At 37.4% G+C, this 21,465-nt stretch overlaps 1 protein-coding gene across 1 annotated transcript in view; it reads left to right on the forward strand.

Moving 5' to 3' along the window:
* The first annotated feature begins 6 nt into the window (after positions 1–6).
* Positions 7–21,465, forward strand: part of Homer1 (homer scaffolding protein 1) — a 130,267-nt gene continuing 108,808 nt past the window's right edge. Inside the window, exon 1 of the mRNA XM_005386011.1 lies at positions 7–742. Coding sequence (XP_005386068.1) covers positions 738–742 — 5 coding nt within the window. The 5' untranslated portion in view covers positions 7–737. The remainder of the gene's footprint in view (positions 743–21,465) is intronic.

The following is a 21,465-nucleotide window of genomic DNA, read 5'->3' on the forward strand; positions in this document are numbered from 1 at the left end:
CTCCCGCTCCGCCGCGGCGCCCGGAGGCTGCCCTGCGGGCAATGGCTCGACTCAGCCTGCGCGGGAGAGCGCCTCGCTGCTGCCCGGCCTCGCGGCTCCGCTCCGCGCCTCGGCAGGAGAGAGAGTGAGAAGGCGGGTGCTGGTGTGCGCGTCGCGAGCTGCCGGCGGCGCCTCGAGATTCCTGCACAGCTTTCTCCTCCTCCGACGCGAGCGCAGGAAGCAGTGGTGTTGCTGTTTTTAGGTTTTTTTTTTTTTTTTTTTTTTTAATTAAAGTGCACGTCGTGTTGGGTTGCACGCTCCACCCCCAGGGACCTGGAGTGGAGAAATTTGAACCCACAGCCTTAGCCTCGAAAAGGCCGCTTTTCCCGTCCCTCTGTGAGTGTGGAGGACGACAGGCGCGAAATGACCAGCGAACTCATTTTTCATAGGACTCCGTGAGGCTGGCTTCTGCGTTTCGCTACCTGGACGCTCATTTGGGGAAGAGTTGACTTGTGTCTCCGCGCAGCATTTTAACTCTAATAAGCAAATGTCACCTCTGTTCGAACGTTTTGGTGTTAACGAGAGAGAAATCATTTCACCAACGAAAACTAATTGAACTGTCAACATCATTGAAATATCTACGAAAACTGTTTTCAGAGGGGTGGAAAAGCAGCTGCGAAATAGCCGCCAGAAAAATTACTGTGGAAGTTATTCCGTAACGGGAGCGGAAACTTCAGAGCAAGTTTTCCCTGGGCAAAATGGGGTAAGGACTGTTGTGCTTATCTCGGCCTCGAGTCTGTGTGTGTGTGTGTGTATTAAACAGTGCAGTGACTTGTTTCCAAGCAAATTTGCCTCTTTGCTGAGCTGGTCCTACTTTAAAATACAGGTGTACTAACCTTTTAACAAGTTATTTTTGTAGAATGACACCAGAGGTCATCCAGGAACTTGGGTATTTTGTGTGTGTGACAGAGACGACGCATTCTGCCGAATACTGTTGCATTGATAAACCGCGACAGTTGTCAAAATCGTTATCGTAGGTTTTGTCTAGGGCATCTTTCAAAAAGAAGTACAGTGCTGCCTTCTTTCAGCACTTCAGAAATAATCAGTTGCACGAAGGAGCGATTGTACGTAGACGACAGTCTTTGGACGAGGTCCAGAGTAAATCGTTGCCCTCACGTGCTCTCTGTTTTGCCCTTGAGTGTTCGTAGCGAAAAGGTAGAGTTGAGTTACTGAGGCATTCAAAGCGAAAATCTGAAAGTCTCACCGATACAGTCTGCACTGTGCGGGTGCATGGGGTACCGAGATCAGAGCTGGAATAGGGGAAGCTTTAGGTGGAAGGCACATGTTCACTCTTCCTTTTCTTTCAGTTTTAATCTTAGACCTTCAGTTTGTTAACAATATCAGATCTACATCTTATCCAGAGCCAGCCAAGAATGCTCCTCCCAAAGTTTTAACTCTTCGCACTGTAGTTGATAAGTGCTAGTAGTGACTTTTGTTAATTTAAGCTGGAACCCTATCACACATTATTGGAATAATGATCTATTCCTGTCTTTGACAGATTGCCAGTTCTTTCCGTACACAAGGAACTTCCCAGAATTTGATGTTTTCATGGTTGAAAAAGGTGTAAAAACTGTAGTTGAAGGACAGGGTTTTAAATGACGGACTGAAATTCACTGTGATGGTTTAAGGGTGTATATGCACTTCCTTAAAGTACTTGGTAGTACTTTATTTTTGTGAGTTAGAATTTGAAGTTTATTCACTTTAAAAATTCAAAAAATATGTTGTAGGAATCCTTTACTCCGGAATTAATGAGGAGGTGATAATTGGTTTTAAGACTCAAATGACAAGTAACTCGCATGCTATGGGGTACTAGTAAGAGTAATTAAAATACCTTATTCTATTTATGGTGCTGCTATTAGTAGCTTAGTGACCTGAGGCACATTGCTTAACCTCTGTGGACTGTTTTTGTTTTCTTACCTGTAAAATGAAGGAATTAGATGAAATGACTTTTAGAGATTTTTTTTTTCCAGTCTGTAAAAATGAATTCTTTTTTTTTCTGACTCTGTTTTAGTGGTTTCTTGATCTACTGATCTTTCAAATGAAGGTATTTTTCTCTCTTTCTAAGCTATTTAAGTACTTACGCTGGGAAATAATGGCATTTGAAAAATGTTTTGGATAAATTACAGTATTTATTAATTTATTTATGTATTTATTTATTTAGACAGGGTCTTGCTGTGTAATTCAGGCTGGCTTTGTAGCCAAGACTGGCCTCAAACTCGAGGAGATCCTCCTGCCCCAGCCTTCCGAGTGCTGCAACTACAAGTGTGTGCCATCTTGCTGATGAAATTACACCAATTTTAAATGAGAAAATACTGAAAGACATTCATATTCAAAACCTTTGGAATATGGGTCTTAGAATACAGGTCCTAAAGAGATCACTGTTTAAAATGTGTATGCACACACAAAGTCAGTAGTTTTTTATGTTGAAGTCTACATTTTTCAGACTGTAAAATGATAGCATTGTGAAAGAATATCAGTTTTTTACAACGTTTTAGCAAAGAATATATGTATGGGTTGAACTTACTAAGGTGAGTGGTATTTAAAATAAAGAAAATGAGCTTTTAGAATAATTAAATTTATTTACAAACAAGTTTATTTGCCCTTTTGTTAGTAACATTTTAAAGGTTGAACTTGAGAAAAAGGAATAAGCATTTGTGCTATTTTTCCAAAGTTTATTTTCGGACTATGACCCTTTTTCGTGGAGAGGAAACTGTTTGATCTGAGTTGTTGAAAAAGAAAGAGAAGGTAGAATTAGAAAAGCATACAGCAAAGGCACTTAGTTGTCCGGACCTATTTAAAACCAAAAGGAACAGAACTTTAAATCCCTTTTAAGTTTTACCTGTGCAGTCCTACACTACCTTATTCTGACCAGTACCTTAAATTTAATCTTTTGGGTGAAGAGTTTTACATATTACAAATACTTTTTTTTCTAATACTGAGTTTTAGTAGGATTTATCTATCTTGGTATATAATTGCAAGTCTAAGCAACAGAGTCGTTTTTTAGTAAAATGGTTAATTGGCTTGGGCAAGAAAAATTTATGGCTCCTATATTAAACTGGAAAAGAAAAAGAACAGCTGAAACTGACAGTTGGCAGAGTCTGTGAAACTATCTTGGATGTTGTGTGAAGTGTTTAATTGCAGTGATGGCAGCTGAAGTATGGGTTTGTAAAATAGGTGCATCAGACCCCCTGAAAAGAAAGAGAATTATGTAGAATGAAGTACATGGAAAACTTTTTAAGTGTCAGTGAGGAGCCCCTGTTAAAAAAGTTGACACACCCCCCCATCTTATGAGAGCAGTGAATTGAGATGGTAGCTGTTTCAGAATTATTAGTGTAAGCAACAGAAATCAAGTACTTTCAACCAGTTATTTTGTGCTGCGTTTTTGTTGTTTAGCTTATGTTGACTACTGGTGTCACTCCACCACCATTAAGAACTAGTTGCTTGTATAATCTGCTAATGAAACTTGATAATGCTGGTTTTTATTCTTACCTGCCTTTGGACCCCCTGCCCTATCCTTCCCCCAACACAACCTTTGGAAGCAATGGAAGGGGTGCTGCTATATTGCAGTCTGAACAGAGTCCAATCTTTGCAGAAAGATAGGGAGGTGACTGTCTTTCTGAGGAGACCGTTAGGGGTTTGATCTCAGGAGCTTGTAGCAAAAATGCGGAGATCTTGATTCACCATTGCAGTTATGTGTGGGCTTTGTTGCAAAGGCAACCATCCTGTCATTTGTAACAGCAAAGTTATGTGGCAGTTCTTAATTTGTTCATTATACCAACTTTAACACCTAAGTTCTGTGATGCTGAACTGAGGCAGAGGTGCTCATTCCCTCCATATGTAGAGTTTAGAGACTGGGAAGGCAGTTGAGTTTAAAATAAAGTATAGTGAAATGTGGAAGAAGCTATAATATAGTGCATTATAGAGGCAAAAAGTGTGTCTGTGTATATGCATATGTGTGGCATTTGCTCCTGCCGGAAAGATAGATGGCTTTGTGGAGCAGGAAACAAATGTTGAATACTGAAAGGTGAGCAAGGGTGGGCCCTATAGACTGCTGAGAAGGCATTCAAAGCAGAATAGTATGCTCGACAGCATTAAGGAAAGGAGCTGCTAGCTGGGCATGGTGATGGTATACACCCCTGTAGTCCCAGCTGCTCAGTAGACTAAGGCAGGAAGATTCCAAGTTAGAGCCCAGCCTGGCCAATTTTTAAGACCTTGTCTCAAAATGAAAAATAAAAAGGGCTGAAGATGTAGCTCAGTGTGAAGGCTCTGGGTTCAGATCCCCATGCTAAAAGGAGTTGGGGGAGTGCAAAAATCTTAGCATAGACTGAGGGATTGTTTGCTTGGGGCTCCAGTCTGTAGAACAAGAGCTGGGTTTAGAAAGCCTTATTCAGGGCCAGATTTGATGGCCTTGAGACAAATGAAAGTCTGGAGCTCATAGGCAGAGGTATTTCCAGCTTTTTAAAGGTAATAACCATTGATAACATACAGTTTTACATTGTGACCTAGTATGCCCATATAAATGATAAAGTGACACAAAATAGTATCTGTGTGGTGGCATGCCACACACGGAATTATTCTGTTCCATTGTATTTCATTTTTAAGCAGGAATGATGGTGGAGACCCACTAGATTGGTTTAACAACCTGGAGATAGCGACTGGGATTTGAAAAATACTACTACTGGTGGTAGAAACCACCACAGGGTTTTAAGCAAAGTAGTAATACAAAGGATCAGGGTAATAGCATGAGAAGTTTTTTAAAAACATTTAAAACTTGGTTTTGTATGTTGTGTCCTAAGCAGAACACCTGACTCTGGCTGGTTATATGAAGTAGATAGTTGGGCAACCCTGGAAAGTTCCATAAGTGGGAATGGAAGGGATAGGATTGGGAACTATGTGGAAGACTCAGTGAGTCTTCTGTAGAATTAGGGCATTTCATGTATGGATGTAAAAATGTTAACACACCACGGTATGTTCCTAGCAAAGGCACTCATTCTCAGGGATATCATGGAATTGTGAATTTGTGAAAAGGAACTACATATCCTTACACAGTACATAATTTTATATAATTGAATATATCAGATAAAGAAGTAGTAATATCCCAAAAGATCCAGTCTCCAGTCTTTTGGTGTTTAGTAGAAGTACTTACGTCGGATTGTTTTATTTTGTTATGTAAGGTTAATCCAACTGACTGGACAGAGAGTAGGGGGGAAAAGTCCCTATTTAATATGTATAATATAATTTTTTTCCTAATACAACTTTTCAGAGACTTTTAAATAGCTTTAGTGTATCTTGATTAGTTAGGACAGGTTTAGTTGAATGAAATGTGCAGGTTTTTGTTTATGTTGCTTATTTGTAATCCCTTATGACCTGTAGTTAATATAGTAGGATGACCCTTGCAACTTATGAGACTCATTATGTCTGTGGAATGAGTGGGATTTTCCTAAAGATTGAAGACTTCTCTGTTAACTTTTCAAAAATTAGGTAATTTCAAGGTATTGCAAATTTATTATTTTCATTTCAAAATAATCTACATGTGGTAGTGTTTCTATAGAATTTTAGCCTATGTATAATAATTGAGCTAAAATTTTCAAATATTGCTGGATGGTATTGAAAGAGTAAGTAGAACATTCTATAAGCTAATCATTCAGTGGTCTTCAATATATGAATAGCCACACTTAGAATCTTAATTTTAGACCCCTCCAAAATCTTAAATTTTATAGTGTACCACTTCTTATACTATAAGATTAGGACATCTTTGATCACTTTCTATCAAAAGAGATAGATATATCAATGAGCTTGTATTCTTAATTTTAACATTTAATACCATTTGGTACCCTTTTTCCCATCCATTCTAAGTCTAACATGATGGTTTTATTTTGCTTTTAATAAAATCTCTGAGAAAGGAAAAAAAGATGAAACTAAAAGTCAACGCTATTTGTTTTTAAGCAGCACTTTGAGGGGGAAGAGGATAAAGTAATTGATATATATCATTTTTATACTTTGTCTTTTTCCTCTACTTGCATTTTATTTATTTTCTGTCTTGCTTTTAAAGTTTCCAAAAATTTCTTCACTTCTCTGCTAAGTTTACTTTAGAGTTAAATTTATAGGAGCATCTTTTTAGTGACCTTGCAAAGGAAAAAATTTTATTTTCTTCAGTAGTGGACCATAACCCATCCCTTTTATGTAGTTAATTACTTTTAAACATATTTAACTAAATTTTTGCTTAATTTAGAGGGGAAATTTACTTATATTAAACTATTGTTTCTCTTTTAATGGGGCACTGCGTAAGGAAGGCAAAAAGTCAATTTTCTTTGTGTGTCAGAAAATAATACTGTTTTCAAAAATCCAGAAAACTATCAGTCTAAAATCAGTATTTTATTTTCATAGTATTTACCTTTGTAGTTCTCTAGCTTTTGAAAAATCACCTTAATCTCTAATACTTAACATTATCTTTGAAAATATCTCTGCTTTATGGAGATCTTATTTTAGTATTCTATAAACTATAAAACATTTCCACATTATCTTTGAAAAAGATTGGCATCAAGTCCATGCAGGAGGACAGTTTAAGAACTGAGAGCTTTTTTAAAACTGACACGCAACAGATGGAAATTAAATACAAATTGCTGAGGGAGCACAGATACCAAAGCATTTTTGGTTACTTTATAAGGTCACTTGATGTTTATCATGTCATGCCTGGTGGGATACCTGAATCCATGTGTTCACACACCACAGTCCAAGAAGAGAATGTCTGGGCTATAGAAGAGAACATCCTTGCACCTTGCCCTCAGGAGGATTTGTTCCTAATTTATCAATCAGTGTCTTTTATTTTCAATCACTCTCTTCAGTTGGAGAGTCAACAGAAGTTAGGAAGAGGAGCTGGGGCATAGCTAAATGGTAGAGCTTTTGCCTAGCACGCTGAAACCCTGGGTTTTATCACCTGCACCACACACATGCCAAAAGCTGGCAGCCACAGCTCTGTTAACATGTCTCTGTGGGTACGGAACATCATGCTTCCTGACAGGCTCTTTCACAGTACAGTGCTCTTGTGCAGCATTGACTGAAAAGATCTGGGGGATCAGAGCCCTTTTTTTTTTTTGAAAGAAAACAAAATTTCAAAACAAGATAATAGAGTATCAGTGGTTAACACATTGTGTATTATTGTCTTTAACTTAATTACTCAAGAGTACAAGATATCAGCATTTAATTGTCCAAATAATGTTAGCACAAACCTTTCTTTTCAATGAACTAAGAGAAATTAGTAGTATAGCTATTTTGACTATCTTGTGTCTGTGTGTGTATATGTGTGTGTGTGTATATATATATATATTTTTTTTTATTTATTTTTTATTTTTTTTTGCTTTTCCCTTTCTCCTTTTCTCCATTCCCTGATCCCAGTTTCTCTTTCCTTTTGAACTGTTTCTTCCCAGTTTTACAATATCTGTTGTACATTTTGGATCTTACTCTTTCAGCTTCTCAAACTAGGCAGATAATACCATGTTTACACATGTGCGTCTGGTTTATTTCACTTATGAGTATGGTCTCGAATTCCATCCAATTTAAAAAGTCTCAAGTTTATCCTTCTTTATGGCTGAGTAGTACCCCGTTGTATAAAAAGACCACATCTTTTTTATCCATTCCTCAGTTGATGGGCATATGGATTGTTTTCAAGATCTAGCTATTACAAATTGTGCTGCTATAAACATGGGTGCACGTGTATTGCTGTGGTATGATGTTTTTAATTCTAGGAAGGTACTCATCAGGGGAATAACTGGGTCAAATGAGACTTCCAATCCTAGTTTTTTGAAGAAGCTCCATACTGTTTTCCACAGTGGTCACACTAGTCTGTACTCTCATCAGCACTGGAGAAGGATTCCATTTTCCCCACAGTTCCTCCAGCATTTGTCGAGCCCATTTTTAGTATATAGAAAATCCTGATTACTAGCAAGTGGACATAGAGTTGGATATGCCCACTTACTTGTAATGCCTTATGACCTGTGGCTAGTTTTGGGTCCTTTTACCATTACATTTAAGTCTCAGTTTTATTTACGTAGGTATTACTGTCCTTTTTCATTGAAGTACTTATAAGAAGTCCAAAGGTTATTTTATAAGGCTATCTTATGTTTCAGAATTTTCTGCCCTAGTTACTTTCAGTTTCTTCTATTAGGTTCTTAATAATGGTCCCTAGGAAATTCTCTTAAATGGAATTCACTATCAAAGATCTGAAAATACTTCCGTTAGGAATTTCTGTCAGTCTTCCTTCACAGAAGGTAAATAAGTCTGTACATTCCTAAACTCATATGGGACAGTTATTTTGAACCAACTGTAATATTTAAATACATCTCACCTATCTATTTATTTATTTATTTATTTTTCTTTTTGAGGCCAGGGTCTCACTATATAGTTCAGGCTGGTCTTGAACTCACTTTGTAGCCCAGACTGGCCTCAAAATCCCCGCAATCCTTGTGCCTCAGCCTCCCAAGTGCTGGGATACAGATGTGTGCCACCATGTCTAGCTTAGCCTATCCCGTTACCTTCTCTGTGCTTCTTTTTACTTATTTTGTAAAACAATACTGTTCTCCATGCTACTGTGTTGTTATGAGTCTGCCTCTTGGCTTTTAACATTAAAAGTTATATGCTTTGCTTAATAATCCTGCCAGCTCCCAAGGTGTTAATGAGGATTCCACCATCTCTTTTTTATTATCAGTAGAGATCTGTATACATTAAGACTCCCAAGTCACCCTTAAACTCATCTTCCTTCAGATTCTATTCATCTAAAAAAACTCTCAATTTTGCAGGCTATTCTTTTCCTTTCTCAACTGATAATCTATGGAGTTTTAGTTGCCTATTTTCCTTATTGCTTTCATGTGGTATTTTATTAATATCCAATATATATGTATTACTAGTCCATTTTTATTTTGGCTTTTTGAGCCAGGGTCTCACTGTGTAGTTCATGATGGCCTCAAATTCTCTGTGTAGATCAGGCTAGCTGTGGATTCACTGTGACCCTTGGGCCTCAGCCTCCTGTGTGCTGGGATCACAGACATGTGCCACTACACCTGGCTGTATTGCTATTCCTGTGTCAATATAGGGGAAATAGACATCAATGACAATATTACTGTTTAGTTTTATTTTGTAACATATTAGTGTATTCTGAGTAACCAGTATATGATCTATAGATAAATTATGGGCTATTCATACAGAAGAAAGGCAGTCTAAAGAATGTTTTCAGAGTTGGTACAGTTGTCAGAAGCGAAGATGCAACATTATGTATTCATTATGACCCCAACTATATAAAATGTTCTTTGTATATATGTATACATTTATGCGCAAGTGTGTATGTGTGTGTGTGTGTGTGTGTGTGTATGCCTCGGTTCGCACACACTTCTGTTTGCAAACAGTTCAGTTGACAAAAGCGTTTGGCAAAATTCTGCTTCCATTTGCAAACTCCACACTGGGTGATAAATATGACCATGGCCATCTTCCCCACACAAACACAAATGCAGCCATCTTCCCCCAAATTGTAAAATAAATTGTTTGTAAACCCAGGTACCGCTGCATGTAAAAGACACGTGAGAGGGATTTATTATATTAGAAATAGATACAGGATGCTCTCAAGAGTGGAGTGTGGGTGCTCAGAATAATGAGGCACCTATGCATAAAAATATTTGAAGGAGATTCATTAAAGTGTTGTTACCATGTTTATTTCTAGGAGGAAAGATTGTGAAACTTAAGTTTTTCTAAATCATTTAATTTCTGTCAAATGAATACATTTAAGTTTTAGAACTTAGGATTTAAGGATGAAGGTATTTTTAAAAATAAACTATAGGAAATGGATTTTTTTTTTTTCAGCTGTGAAGGGGACCAAGAGAGGAAGAGAGAGGAGGGGAATGGGATAAAAAAAAGAACTGAGATGTGTTATGTACACATACCAGCTCCCTACAAGGAATTTAATCATGTACTGCAAATGTGTACTAATAAAAATAAAATTGAGAGGAAAATGTTAATATTGACAGTAAAATGTTACCAGAATTAGTCATTGTTCCTACTTTGCATAGATGTTTATCAGTTTTAGCTTCTTTATGTCAAGTTATTAATACTGCTGTGCCCTTTTTCTGGAGAAAGAAGCAGTGCTCATTGGGAGGTTGTATAGATGCAAAGTAGCAGGGAATATTTTAAATCTTTTATACCTTTGGGGTTAGGAGATTCTAAGTGGATAATCATAAAGAGAAAAACTCATAATGAAATGGCTTTCTAACTCCTTTTAGTTCTTTTAAACAAAAATTCACATTTACAGCAAAGTTAGTATCTTGGTGAGTTCCTTAAATAAGTTGTTTTCCTTCTAGATGCTGAAAAAAAAACTATTTAATTTTAGTGCACATCTCTGCTGAATGAATTATATTTCAAATACAATGAAGTACTTATGAATGATTTGATGTTATTTGTGTGGTATAGTTTCCAGAGTTATCTCTGAAGTTGTAAGTTTCATCAGTCAACCCCTATTAATTCTTGGTGTAGTTATTGGGCACATGAACCTTTAGGATACATAAACAGGTAGGGTGTATTTCTCTGAAGATCTTAGACCAGAAAAAGAAAGCTTTAAGATGTTATGTTGAGCTGGGTGTGGTGGCACATGTCTGAATCCTACCACTTGGGAGGCTGAGGCAGGAGGATCACCTCAAGTTTGAGGTCAGCCTCGGCTATATAGTGAATTCAGAGCTGGTCTGAACTATATGGGCAGACTGTGTCTCAAAAAAAAAAAGGGGGGGGGCTGGGGATTTAGCTCAGCGGCAAAAGCGCCTGCCTGGCAAGCGCAAGGTCGTGAGTTCGGTTCCCGGTACCGAAGAAAAACCAAAAAAAAAAAATGTTATGTTGAAACATTTTTCCTAGAACTTAAAAGAAGAGGCTTGCATATAGAAAGGCTGGATGTAGAAGGTCTAATACAGGCCTGTATGGTATGCCTAAACAACTTTCTGCCCCGACATCCCTGAAACATTCCCAAAGTTCTAAGTGCTGTGTTGAGCTTCCCTAGTGAAACTGTGTATGGGAGTACATTGGCTATGCTGTCCCTGCTTGCTATCACACAGCAATGTACCCATACCATTCCTTTCACATAGGCACATATGAGCTGAAGAGTGAGTGCGTTTCCACCCTTAACTGAGCATATGAGCATATGAGGCGCATATGAGCAGAAGAGTGGTGCGTTTCCACCCTTAAAAGAGGAATGAATGTATTGATATCTGAGTGTTTGGATCCATAAATAGGTGATATGGTATGCCAGGTAGAGTTCTACAATGGCTTCCAAGGTTATCATCCTATGCAGACATTTTCAGCATGCTCCTCCCCCTCTTGAATGTGGGTGAAATAGCAGACAAGGATGGCATAACACACAGATGATTAGATCTTGAATAAGAAGAGAGGTGATCCTGTGCAGTCTGCGTCCTGTGAAAGGAGATTCAGAGAGGTGCATGTTGCTAGTCTTCAAGCACAGCCTCTGTGCATTCAACAGCTACATGCAAGGAAATGGTCTGCTGATACCATGTGACTATGAAAGATTCCCCATCCATGGATGATATCCTAGTTCCTGCTGCTGCGTTATTTGACCCTGAGAGATCAGCTGACTAGACCCTGGACTTGTGAACTACAGTAACTCAGATAATAAATGGACATCATTTTAAAATTTTGGTAATTTGTCACATGGCAACAGAAAATGGCATATGGACAAACTTAAGAAATCTGAGCAAAGTAAACAAGTCAAAAGGAACTCATATTTCCTCCAAAAGTAGAAAACTTCCGAAGTCAAAGTAGTGTCAGGGAGTCTTAAAAACTTCAAACTGGGTGTGGTGGTGCATGCCTTTAATCCCAGCACTCAGGAGGCTGAGGCATCGTTGCGGGTTTGAGACCACCCTGGGCTACAAAGTGAGCTCAAGGCCAGTCTGAACTGCAAAGCAAGACCCTGTCTCAAAAAGACAAAAAAAAAAAAAAAAAAAAAATTCAGAAAGCAGAGGAAACTCTGAATAAGAAATGGGTATAACTGGTAAGTACTGCTAAAAGCAATCCGGTTTAAAGAGAAATCAGTTTTGAGGATTCCTGGATCTTTCAGCTTATAAAAAATACATATGTAGCAGTTAAAACAGCCCTCCCCTTTCAAAAATGACAGTTTTTATGGTAAGAATGGGAGAAGCTTCAGAAAAAATAACTTCATTTGCAAATGCAGACTTTCAAAGCAAAGTCTCCAGACTTGCAGCTTTAGAATCACTCGGAAGGGCAAGTCTGTCGCCCCCACTCCTACAACCACTGAATCAGAAAAACTGGGGTAAGGGAAGCCTGGCTCTCTGTTTTCTTTTTAACAAGTCCTCTACGTGGTTCACATGCAGGTTCAAGTTGGAAACTGCTGCTCTAAAGTTAATATCTGCCACTGTCACACTGTGCTGGCCTTTCTTCTTTAGCTAAGAGTTAAAACCTGTCCAAGAAATAGAGACTTACGTGCAGAAAGGCCAGATGTAGCAATACTGTACAGTTTTTGAATCACCATAAATTAGCTGTCAGTTACTGTACTTTCCCACTTGTAAGACAAGGTTGGAGCATATTGTACCCGGATCTTAAATTGCTGTTGTTTTGGAATTATTTTTCTCTAAAGTCCCAAACTAATGCTGTCTGTCATTGTCTGAGCAGACAGACAGTAGGGACTACTGTACTGGGGACCATGGAAAGTGAATGCCTAAAGGCATTGTTTTTAAAATCCTCTAACCAAGGAAGCACATCTGAAGCCTGATCCCTTATACATCCAGCAAACATTTTTTGATATGTGATAGCAACTGTGATTTTCTAATCTAGGTCAGATACACTGTTTTTCTTGTCTACTGTTTTTCTTTTTATTCTGTCTTCTAAGACTTCATCTTCTAACATCATCTATTGATTCCTAAGTCCTCAATTTCTAATTTGAGGACATACATAGTATTCTGAAGCTTTGTTGTTTGTATTCTTTTTTTGTTGATTTAGTTTCATTTTGGAAACTTTCCTGGAATACCTGGTGGTTCTCAGCTGTGTCAGAGAGTATGATACTAAACAGCTGATTGAAAGGTCTTTATTGAGTCAGTGAAACCCAGCACTGGTGTTTTCAGTGAGGTGTTTGGACAGTGAATTCACCTTTTCATTGAGCAATCTTGGAGTGTCAGTAAAGGAGACTTTTTCTCTGAGATTGTAGGTTTTTTCTTTGAGACTTCAGCTTCCTTAGAAAAGAACTTTCACATATGTATACCTCTTGGTATTCTGAGAGCCAGGTAGGTTTATTTTGCCTTTATATACATAGGAGTTTGTTGTTTGCTGTAATCTGAAAACCACAAAGGAGAGAATATGAGGGGAGTATGGTTCCATTTTCAGCCTTTCTCTTAAAGCTGCTATTGAGAAAGGTAATGCTTGGGCAGGGGTAAGAAGTCTCACTACACAGTTACTGTAAGTTAGCTCTCCAATTTCTCTCCCATACACACCACCTCTGTAACCACTTCACCTCCAAATTCTGGCCAGCAAACTGTTGACTTGAGTATCCTCTTTATAAGCACTTTATCGGTTTTGCCAAGTCAGGTATGTTCTTATTTTGGATCCTTGAAAAACTACTCAAATTACTTACACACTGGTGCCACTTTTTCTGATGTTTAGTGCTGTATGTTTATATTTCCTTTACCCTTTTACTTTCATTTTAATGGGATTTTAGAAAAGTATGATAAATATGTCCAATTAATTTGATGTGTTTGACCGGAATCATTGAGCCCTTAACTCTTGAATTTAAATATCTTTCTCTATATGTAGACACTGTTGATGGTTAATTGATTGGAATTTGGTGGATAATAAAATGTTGGCTTTCTAAAAATCTCGCTCTGTAATCAACACCTGAAAACTCAGTGTGTGATATAAGCACATTTTAAAATTAAAACCTTGGAGTTGGGTATCAGCCTTAAGTCTCAACAAAACTAATTACTATCTCAACTATACTGAGTAACTAAGATGTGGTTACAGTTTGTCCTCTAACAGTGTGCCTCTTGAATATTTGTTAAAAGAAAAAGCTAAGCACTTAATTTGTGTCATGAGTCATGCAAGACACTGGCAGTACAAAGATGAGTAGATATGTAAACAAGAAATTTTATTACTGTGATGTAAGTGCTACAATAAAGATGTACATTGTGTTTGGGAGCCCAGGAAGGCAGTGCCCACCTCTCCCTGGGAAGGTCATAAACACTTCATGTAGCCAGATGTGTTTGTTTTGAGCTTTAAAGAAAGAATTGAGAAGGAAGGAGATATGCAAGGAAGATTTTTAGAGAGGACATATCAGGCAGGCAGTGGCATACATAAAATTTCAGAGATGAAGTGTGCTAGTTAAAGCAGTTAAGGAAGACCTGACCAGAAAGGTAGTCAAAGACCAGGTCTTACCATGTTAGGAGAATTGAACTTTTCCAATAAATTAGTGATCTTCATGTATTTTTGATATACCTATATCCATAAAAGATTTTGAACATATTCCTTCATACGTGTAGAAGTACATAGAGGAAGTGCAGATTTGAGGGAAGGATATATATGAGAAATAGTGGGGCTCTTGGAGACACTCAAATTTAGTTGCAAAGTAGGTTAAATTTAGCACTGTAGTCATAACAATGACTTGAATTAAAAGTGAGTAGGATAGGGGCTAGATTCAGAGATCTAAGCAATAGCTATATGAGTGAATTAGATCTGGGAGGTTGGAAGTAGTAGATTGGCTCGATCCTTCATTAGTTGAGATACGGAACCAGGAGGAGAGAGGCAAGTTTGCAACAGGATGAACTGTTGAACTGATTGAAAGATGATATATGTGGTCATCCATATGGGAATGTTTTGCAGTTGGATACCAAGGTCTGATGTTAAGAAAGAAAGAAGTTGGCTGGGGATAGAGTTTGGGAAATCATTAGAATATATAAGTATTGGTTCATACTGTGAATGTGGATGAACTCATTCAGGGTATTTATAGAAAAGAGCAAATCAGGCATGTCTAGAAATGTGCAGTTAAGGGGCAGGCAAAGGAGTTGAGAGCTGTCAGATGAGAGAATGGCGGTACAGAAGCCAAGAAAGGGAATGAGTCTTAAGAAATCAGTAGCCAGGATCATATGTAGCAGAATCATCAAATGAGCCAAGAAGTATCAATTAAATTGGGGAAGACATGGCCCTATAAAGACCTTACCTTGGAGCAATCTTTCATGCAAATCAAATTGCCACCAAATGAGGGTGAAGAGGGAGGAGGAAGCCATCTAGAAATGCAGACTTATGTTAAGATCACATCCTTGAAATACAGCACAACTCCAGCAATCTTTGGGATTCAGCATGTTCTTTTGTTTTGTTTTATAAAATAGCATTAAGCATTCCTTTCAGACACTCGGAAAGGAGTTATAGCTAGGGGTATTTTAAAATTACAGCAGAAAAGGATGATTAGTGAGGGAAAATGGGAGAGAATGTAGTCGATCTGGAGCACAGGCAGGATAGTTAGCAGTAACAATAAGTAGGAGCAATATCTTCACTGTGGGCTAAAGGGAAGGGTATAACTAGATTAAGTTTGTAAGTAGGACAGGAGACTATTCAAAAGTCCCTTAGCTGAAAGACTCCATTTCCTTAGTTCATTCCCTGATTAATTTGATATTTATTGTGTCAGGTGCTGTGCTAGGTATATGCAGTATGTCTGAACACAGAGCCCTACCTTCCTGAATCTTATGTTCTGGTGAATGATAAAAGACAAAGTCATCTGAGTATAGGGAATATAAACGTGCACCAGAGCCTTAGGAAGAGAGGGAAGAATGGGAGAGATTGCTGACCATGGAAAATGTGTAGCTTAGAGGGCCCAGCCAAGATGCGGAACCACCAGCATTGGTGCTCTTGAAAGCAGCCTAAACATAAGTTACTGCTGTGCCTGAGTTGGCAGAAAGGTTTTCATGGTCTTCATTCTGCTGAAAGTGATGCATGAAAGGGGCTTGTCCAATTTTTGTACTATTTTGTTCAGTTATTTTAATATATGTCATTTTCTCCATTTTTTCTTTCTATAAAGTTTATTATATAAGAAGACCAACCTAATTAAATCCATCAGATAACACTAATTTCTTGACATGTGATGTCTTTTCTGTGAAAAGTACTCTAAATAAAGCAAGACCTGTAAAGTGTTGGAGCTTTGTGGAGGGCCGGGGCTACATTTAACATTTGTCTTAATTTTCACTCACACCCAGTGCGCGTAGCACATGCACTCATGGTGATCAAAGTTTGTGAAGATTCTTCAGTAAGGTTTTGTTCTTAATCTTTTTCATGCTGGGCCTGGGATGTAGCTCAGCAGCACAAGCACCTTTGTGGCAAGCGCTGAGTTCAATTCCTGATACAAAAAAAAAGAATGCTCTTATTCATATTTAGGAAAGACAGAGCTGTTAGTGGATACACGCGCTTAAACATTGCTCTGATTCATAGTGAAAACTCAATATATTATTATTTTGTAAGCAATTTTACAACTTTTCATAAATTATTTTAATCTTTTTGGACAAGGTAAGCTTTCTTTTTCTTTCTAGTCACTCAAAATACCTATATCCCTGTACTAATTCTAATCTTATTATGATAGCTTGGATAATGTTTGTTTTCTTTTTTATTGAGCAGTATTTTTTTTTATAGTAAGAATCAAGAGGTGGGCTTTAAAATGAGATTTTTAGCATTTGTTCCCTAAGATGCAATTTCATCATCAAGCTCTAAATCAGATTTGTTCCCTTCATAAAACTTTTTTTAAAAACATGTTTACAGCAGTGCCGTAATTTGTATGTCTCACTGCAGTGCAGCTCTGAGCCACCAGTGTTGGTCAAACTATCCAGTGTGATAGTCATACATGTATCATAGGTGTTGGTTCAAGCCACCAGATGGGACAGTTATGCATATGCCACTGGTGATTTAAGCTGGTGGGAATGTGTTAAAACTTGGTATAGGAATTTAAGCCACAGATGTGGTAACTGTAGTGTAGCATAGCATAACCACGTGGGCCAGTTTAACAATGAGGAGTGGTCTAGAGCCAGACAATGGATACAATTAATCAGTGATCCCCTTAGTAGCTCTGTGACCCTGGAAAAGTTATTTAAATTTTGTGCATATTCATTTCCTTATCTGTAAAATGGGGATAGAGTTGTGAATATAAAGGGACAAAATATCTAAAAAGCTATTAAAACAATGTTTATGGCCCCCAGTGAGTACTTAAAAAAACACAGCTATTATTACGGGATCTTTGGGTTTTGCTGCATTTTCCTTTATTTTGCAACCAGTTGACTAAACAGAACTGCTAGTGTTCATTAAGGAGGAAATGGGGTCAGAAGGCAAACTTTCCTCCTCAAACATGTATTTAAAATATCACAGCAACTTGTAACAGTACATCGTTTTCAATCTGCAGAGAGCCCAAGCAAGAAGGTATTCAGGTACATTTCTGTTAATCAGCTGAATTATGTTTTTTTAACTTCTAAATAGAGAATGTGAAAAACTTGTTTTGTGTGTGCTAGGAATTGAACCCATTGCCTCGTACATGATAAGCACATGTTCCACTTTGCTACATCCCCAGACTAAAAAACATTTTTCAGGTCTTAAACTACTGAGGCCAAAAATATGTGTGCGGAATTTACCCGCCCTCTTCCAGTCAAATACTCATGTAAAAAGTATTTCTGCTTCTGGTGATTTAAACTGGCAGGAATTGTATTTTATTCCAAAGAACTCATTGATATAATGTTCTGATTTTATTGATTACCATATTCTAATTTGGGGGCTGTAGTAGAACCATGAAAATACTACTTTCCAATAAGGAAGTTGAGGTTTAAATAGTTACTTCAGTAAGTTTTATAAGATAAATATTTTTATGAAAACTTCTATATTAAAGCCATTTTACTGGTCCATCTACAGAGAATTATTTTAATAATTAATTTGGTCTTACTAAAATTGTTCTCCAATTGTGGGAAACTTTAAGATCAGATATTGTTAAATTATCTGGATATTAACATAAGAAGGTGAATTTAAAAACCAGTAAAGATAAAACAACTTCATATTTATTAATAATGTTTCTAAATTCTTGTGGCAGCTTTTTAGACTTCTAAAGTGTCATCATGCTCAGAGGCTGCCTTGTCTACAAGTTCATTGAACGAATGTTTATTGGGTACCTGTGGTATGCTTGGTACTCTTCCAAATGTTGGAATTATGGCAGCAGGAAGCATAATAGACAAAAATTCCTGGCTTCATGAGATTATATTTTAATATAAATTGTGTCATCGATGCATGGCACAGGACAGGTTTTCAGAAATACTGCTTTCTGGAATGTTTTAATGCCTTAGACTGCGTATAGCCATGCTGCCTCATCCACTTGCCCAGTCAGTTCTTACTGGCTGCAAATCAGATTATGCTGGGAAGTTGGGGTGTTGGGAGTCTGGAGGATTTAGTGGTAGAATGAAATTTCAGTACACCCAAAAATACAGCATCCATGTAATAGGTATACTAGTTTAACACCAGAAGTTTTTTTTCCCCCTCTTTCTTAGAAGTTCTGAATGTTGTGGTCTAACTTGAGCCCAAGTAAAAAGTTGTAATAACTGTTAAAGTAGATTTTTTCATGGTACTGTAGAGGAAAGAACTTTACAGATAGTTTACAGATAGTTTTTGGTCTTACTAAAATTGAAGAACCTTACAGGTCTTACTAAAATTGAAAGAACCTTACAGATAGTTTTTTTTTAAATCAAAATGTTTTATTTTCCCTCAGGTGCTGAATGGTGTCTTTGAAGTGACATAGCTGAGGACTTCCCAGAGTTCCCAGGGCTCGCTGGTGGTGCACCCTAGCTGTTTTCTCCCCCAGTACAGGGAATGAACCTAGGGCCTTCGCTCTCAGCTACATCACCACCCCTTTTCTAACTTTTTGTTTTGAGTCAGGGTCTTACTAAGGTTTTCAGGCTAGCCTCGAACTTGCAGTCTTCTTGCCTCGGCTTTCCAAGTAGTTGGGACTGTAGGTGTGCACCACCACCACCCAGTTAGCCTAGCCTTTTGTTGCTGGACTTTGTGTTCTTTTCTCTAGAAAGAAAATGTCCAACACTAATTACACTAATCCATTAGTAAAATGCCACCTAAAAAACAGGTTGTTTTATGAGTTTATATGTTTCTCAAATGTATTTTGAAATCTTCTCGGTATTCTCGTAGTACTTCTGTCACTTTCCATTCATATTATAATTATCCACTGTTTTTAAAAAATTAGGTTCAAGGTGAACCCTCTGGAAATAGGGTCTCTGATGTTTTTCGTTGTATAGTCCCCTTGGCTCGTAACAGATTGCCCTGCATACACTCAGTACTCAAAAGTATTACACATATACTCAACAGAGATTGTATTTTGGTTTTGGTAACTATGCAGACTCACGATAATTTATTTAGTCTACAACATTTTAAGAAACTATTTAGCTTAGCATCAGATATAGGTTTGAATCCCAGCTCCATCCTTAACTGACTATGTAATCTTGGTCTCAGCATCATTTTCCTCATCTGTAAAGTGGCAGTGTGTGCCCCATGAAACTTTAAGGTTGAGAGAAATGTATAGAGATAGTCTAGCATCTGATACGCTAATAGCTGCTCAATGCATGGTAACTTACTGCTACACTTGACATTTGTTTTCTATTGTAGATGTATACCTTTTAATAACATTAAACAGCTCTACTACTATGTGAAAGATATACAGTAAGAAAGGTCCGTGGTGATGAGTTGACAGCATTATGGTGTGATCATCGTGCTGCACAATTTGGACTTTTTAGCGTACTAATTGCTATTTCAGGTTTTTTGTTTTGAGTTTTAAGGAGTGGTTTACCATGAGACTGATGTATAAACTGCAATGGTAGTTTATTAGAAAGCGAACACATTGTCTCCTATAGAAATGGCACCATAGAAACCAAATTGTAATCAGAAATTTGGGTTTGAATTGGATATCTGGTGCTACACTAGAATCATGCATCATTCTCTCCCAGCCACTTGGATGTGTCAGGGTCTCATTTCCTACTGACAGTGCTAGAAGCACTGCCTAATCACTGCTCATAAATTCTCTGTTCTAACTTGCGTACTTTTCTGCTTTTGGGTTGCATGTTCATGAAGGAAAAAGCAAAACACTGGAGGAGGTTTTGTACTTAGTCATTAGCCTGTAATTTCTGCTTGAGTGTACAACCTTACTTTAGTTGGATTTTGGGAGCTTATACTTGTAAATTATTAAAAATTTAAATTTTGTATTATGACAAATTTTCAGCATACAAAACTATCAAGGATTGTGTAATTAATACCTATGCATTCATCACCCGGCTTCAACAGTTAGTAACATATGACCAATATTATTTCATCTATATATTGCCTGTCATAGATTATTTTAAAGCATATTCTAAACATCATACATTTTACCTGTACATACTAGAAAGTGTATCTTTAAGATGCAAGGGCTCTTTTTAAAATCCAAGATACCATTATACAAAAACCCTAATAATTCCTTAGTATCTAATGCGATATCAAAGCTCCCTAATTATGACTTCAGTCTTTCTTTTCAACCACTGAATTGTTTGGATTAGCTTCCAAAGGTGATCCATACATTGCATTTAATTGGTATGTTATTAAGTGTCCTGTATATCTATAACAGCTTCCTCCCTACTCCTTTGTTATTTATTTAGCAAGTTTGTTCTGCAGAATTTATACATTCTGAATTTGGCAGGCTGCAACGTTATATTGTCATTTAACATGATCCTCTGTTTTATTGCTGGTAAACCTATAACTAGATTGAGCTTGATCAGATTCAAGTTTGAATTTTCTCCACCAAAAACACATATAGGTGGTGTGGTCTATTTTTGCTGTTGCCTTACACTGAAAGAAGCCATTTCTTTTCTTTCAATGTTGAAGTTGATCTATCATTATAAAATACGTTCTTTCAGTGAATATAGGTTATTATACCATTATATATTGGTTCTCTCCAGTTGTTGCTATGACTGAGTTTAAATCTATAATCTTAGGTTTTATATTTGTCCTGTCCTTTGTTCCCCTCCTTCTTCTTCCTTTTGCCTTACTTTAGATTTTTTTAATGGTTGCTTTTAATCTCTTTGTTGGCTTATTAACTGTACCTTTTCTAAATGGTCCTTTAAGAATTATATCTTTAATTCATCACAGTCTACTTTTGGGTGAAATTATATCATTTTACGTAAATAAGAACCACATAATAGAATATCTCGGCTGGGGATATAGTTCAGTGGCATAAGTGCCTGCCTGGCAAGCTCAAGGTCCTGAGTTCAGTTCCTGGTACCAAAAAAAAATAGTATATCCATCCTCTGTTATCCATGAGGGATTAGCAGTAGGACCCCCAGTAGATACCAAAATCTGCAGATGTCCATCTCTTATATATATATATAT

This window comes from Chinchilla lanigera, unplaced genomic scaffold, assembly GCF_000276665.1.
Source record: "Chinchilla lanigera isolate Chin_1 unplaced genomic scaffold, ChiLan1.0 scaffold00024, whole genome shotgun sequence".
NCBI lineage: Eukaryota > Metazoa > Chordata > Mammalia > Rodentia > Chinchillidae > Chinchilla > Chinchilla lanigera.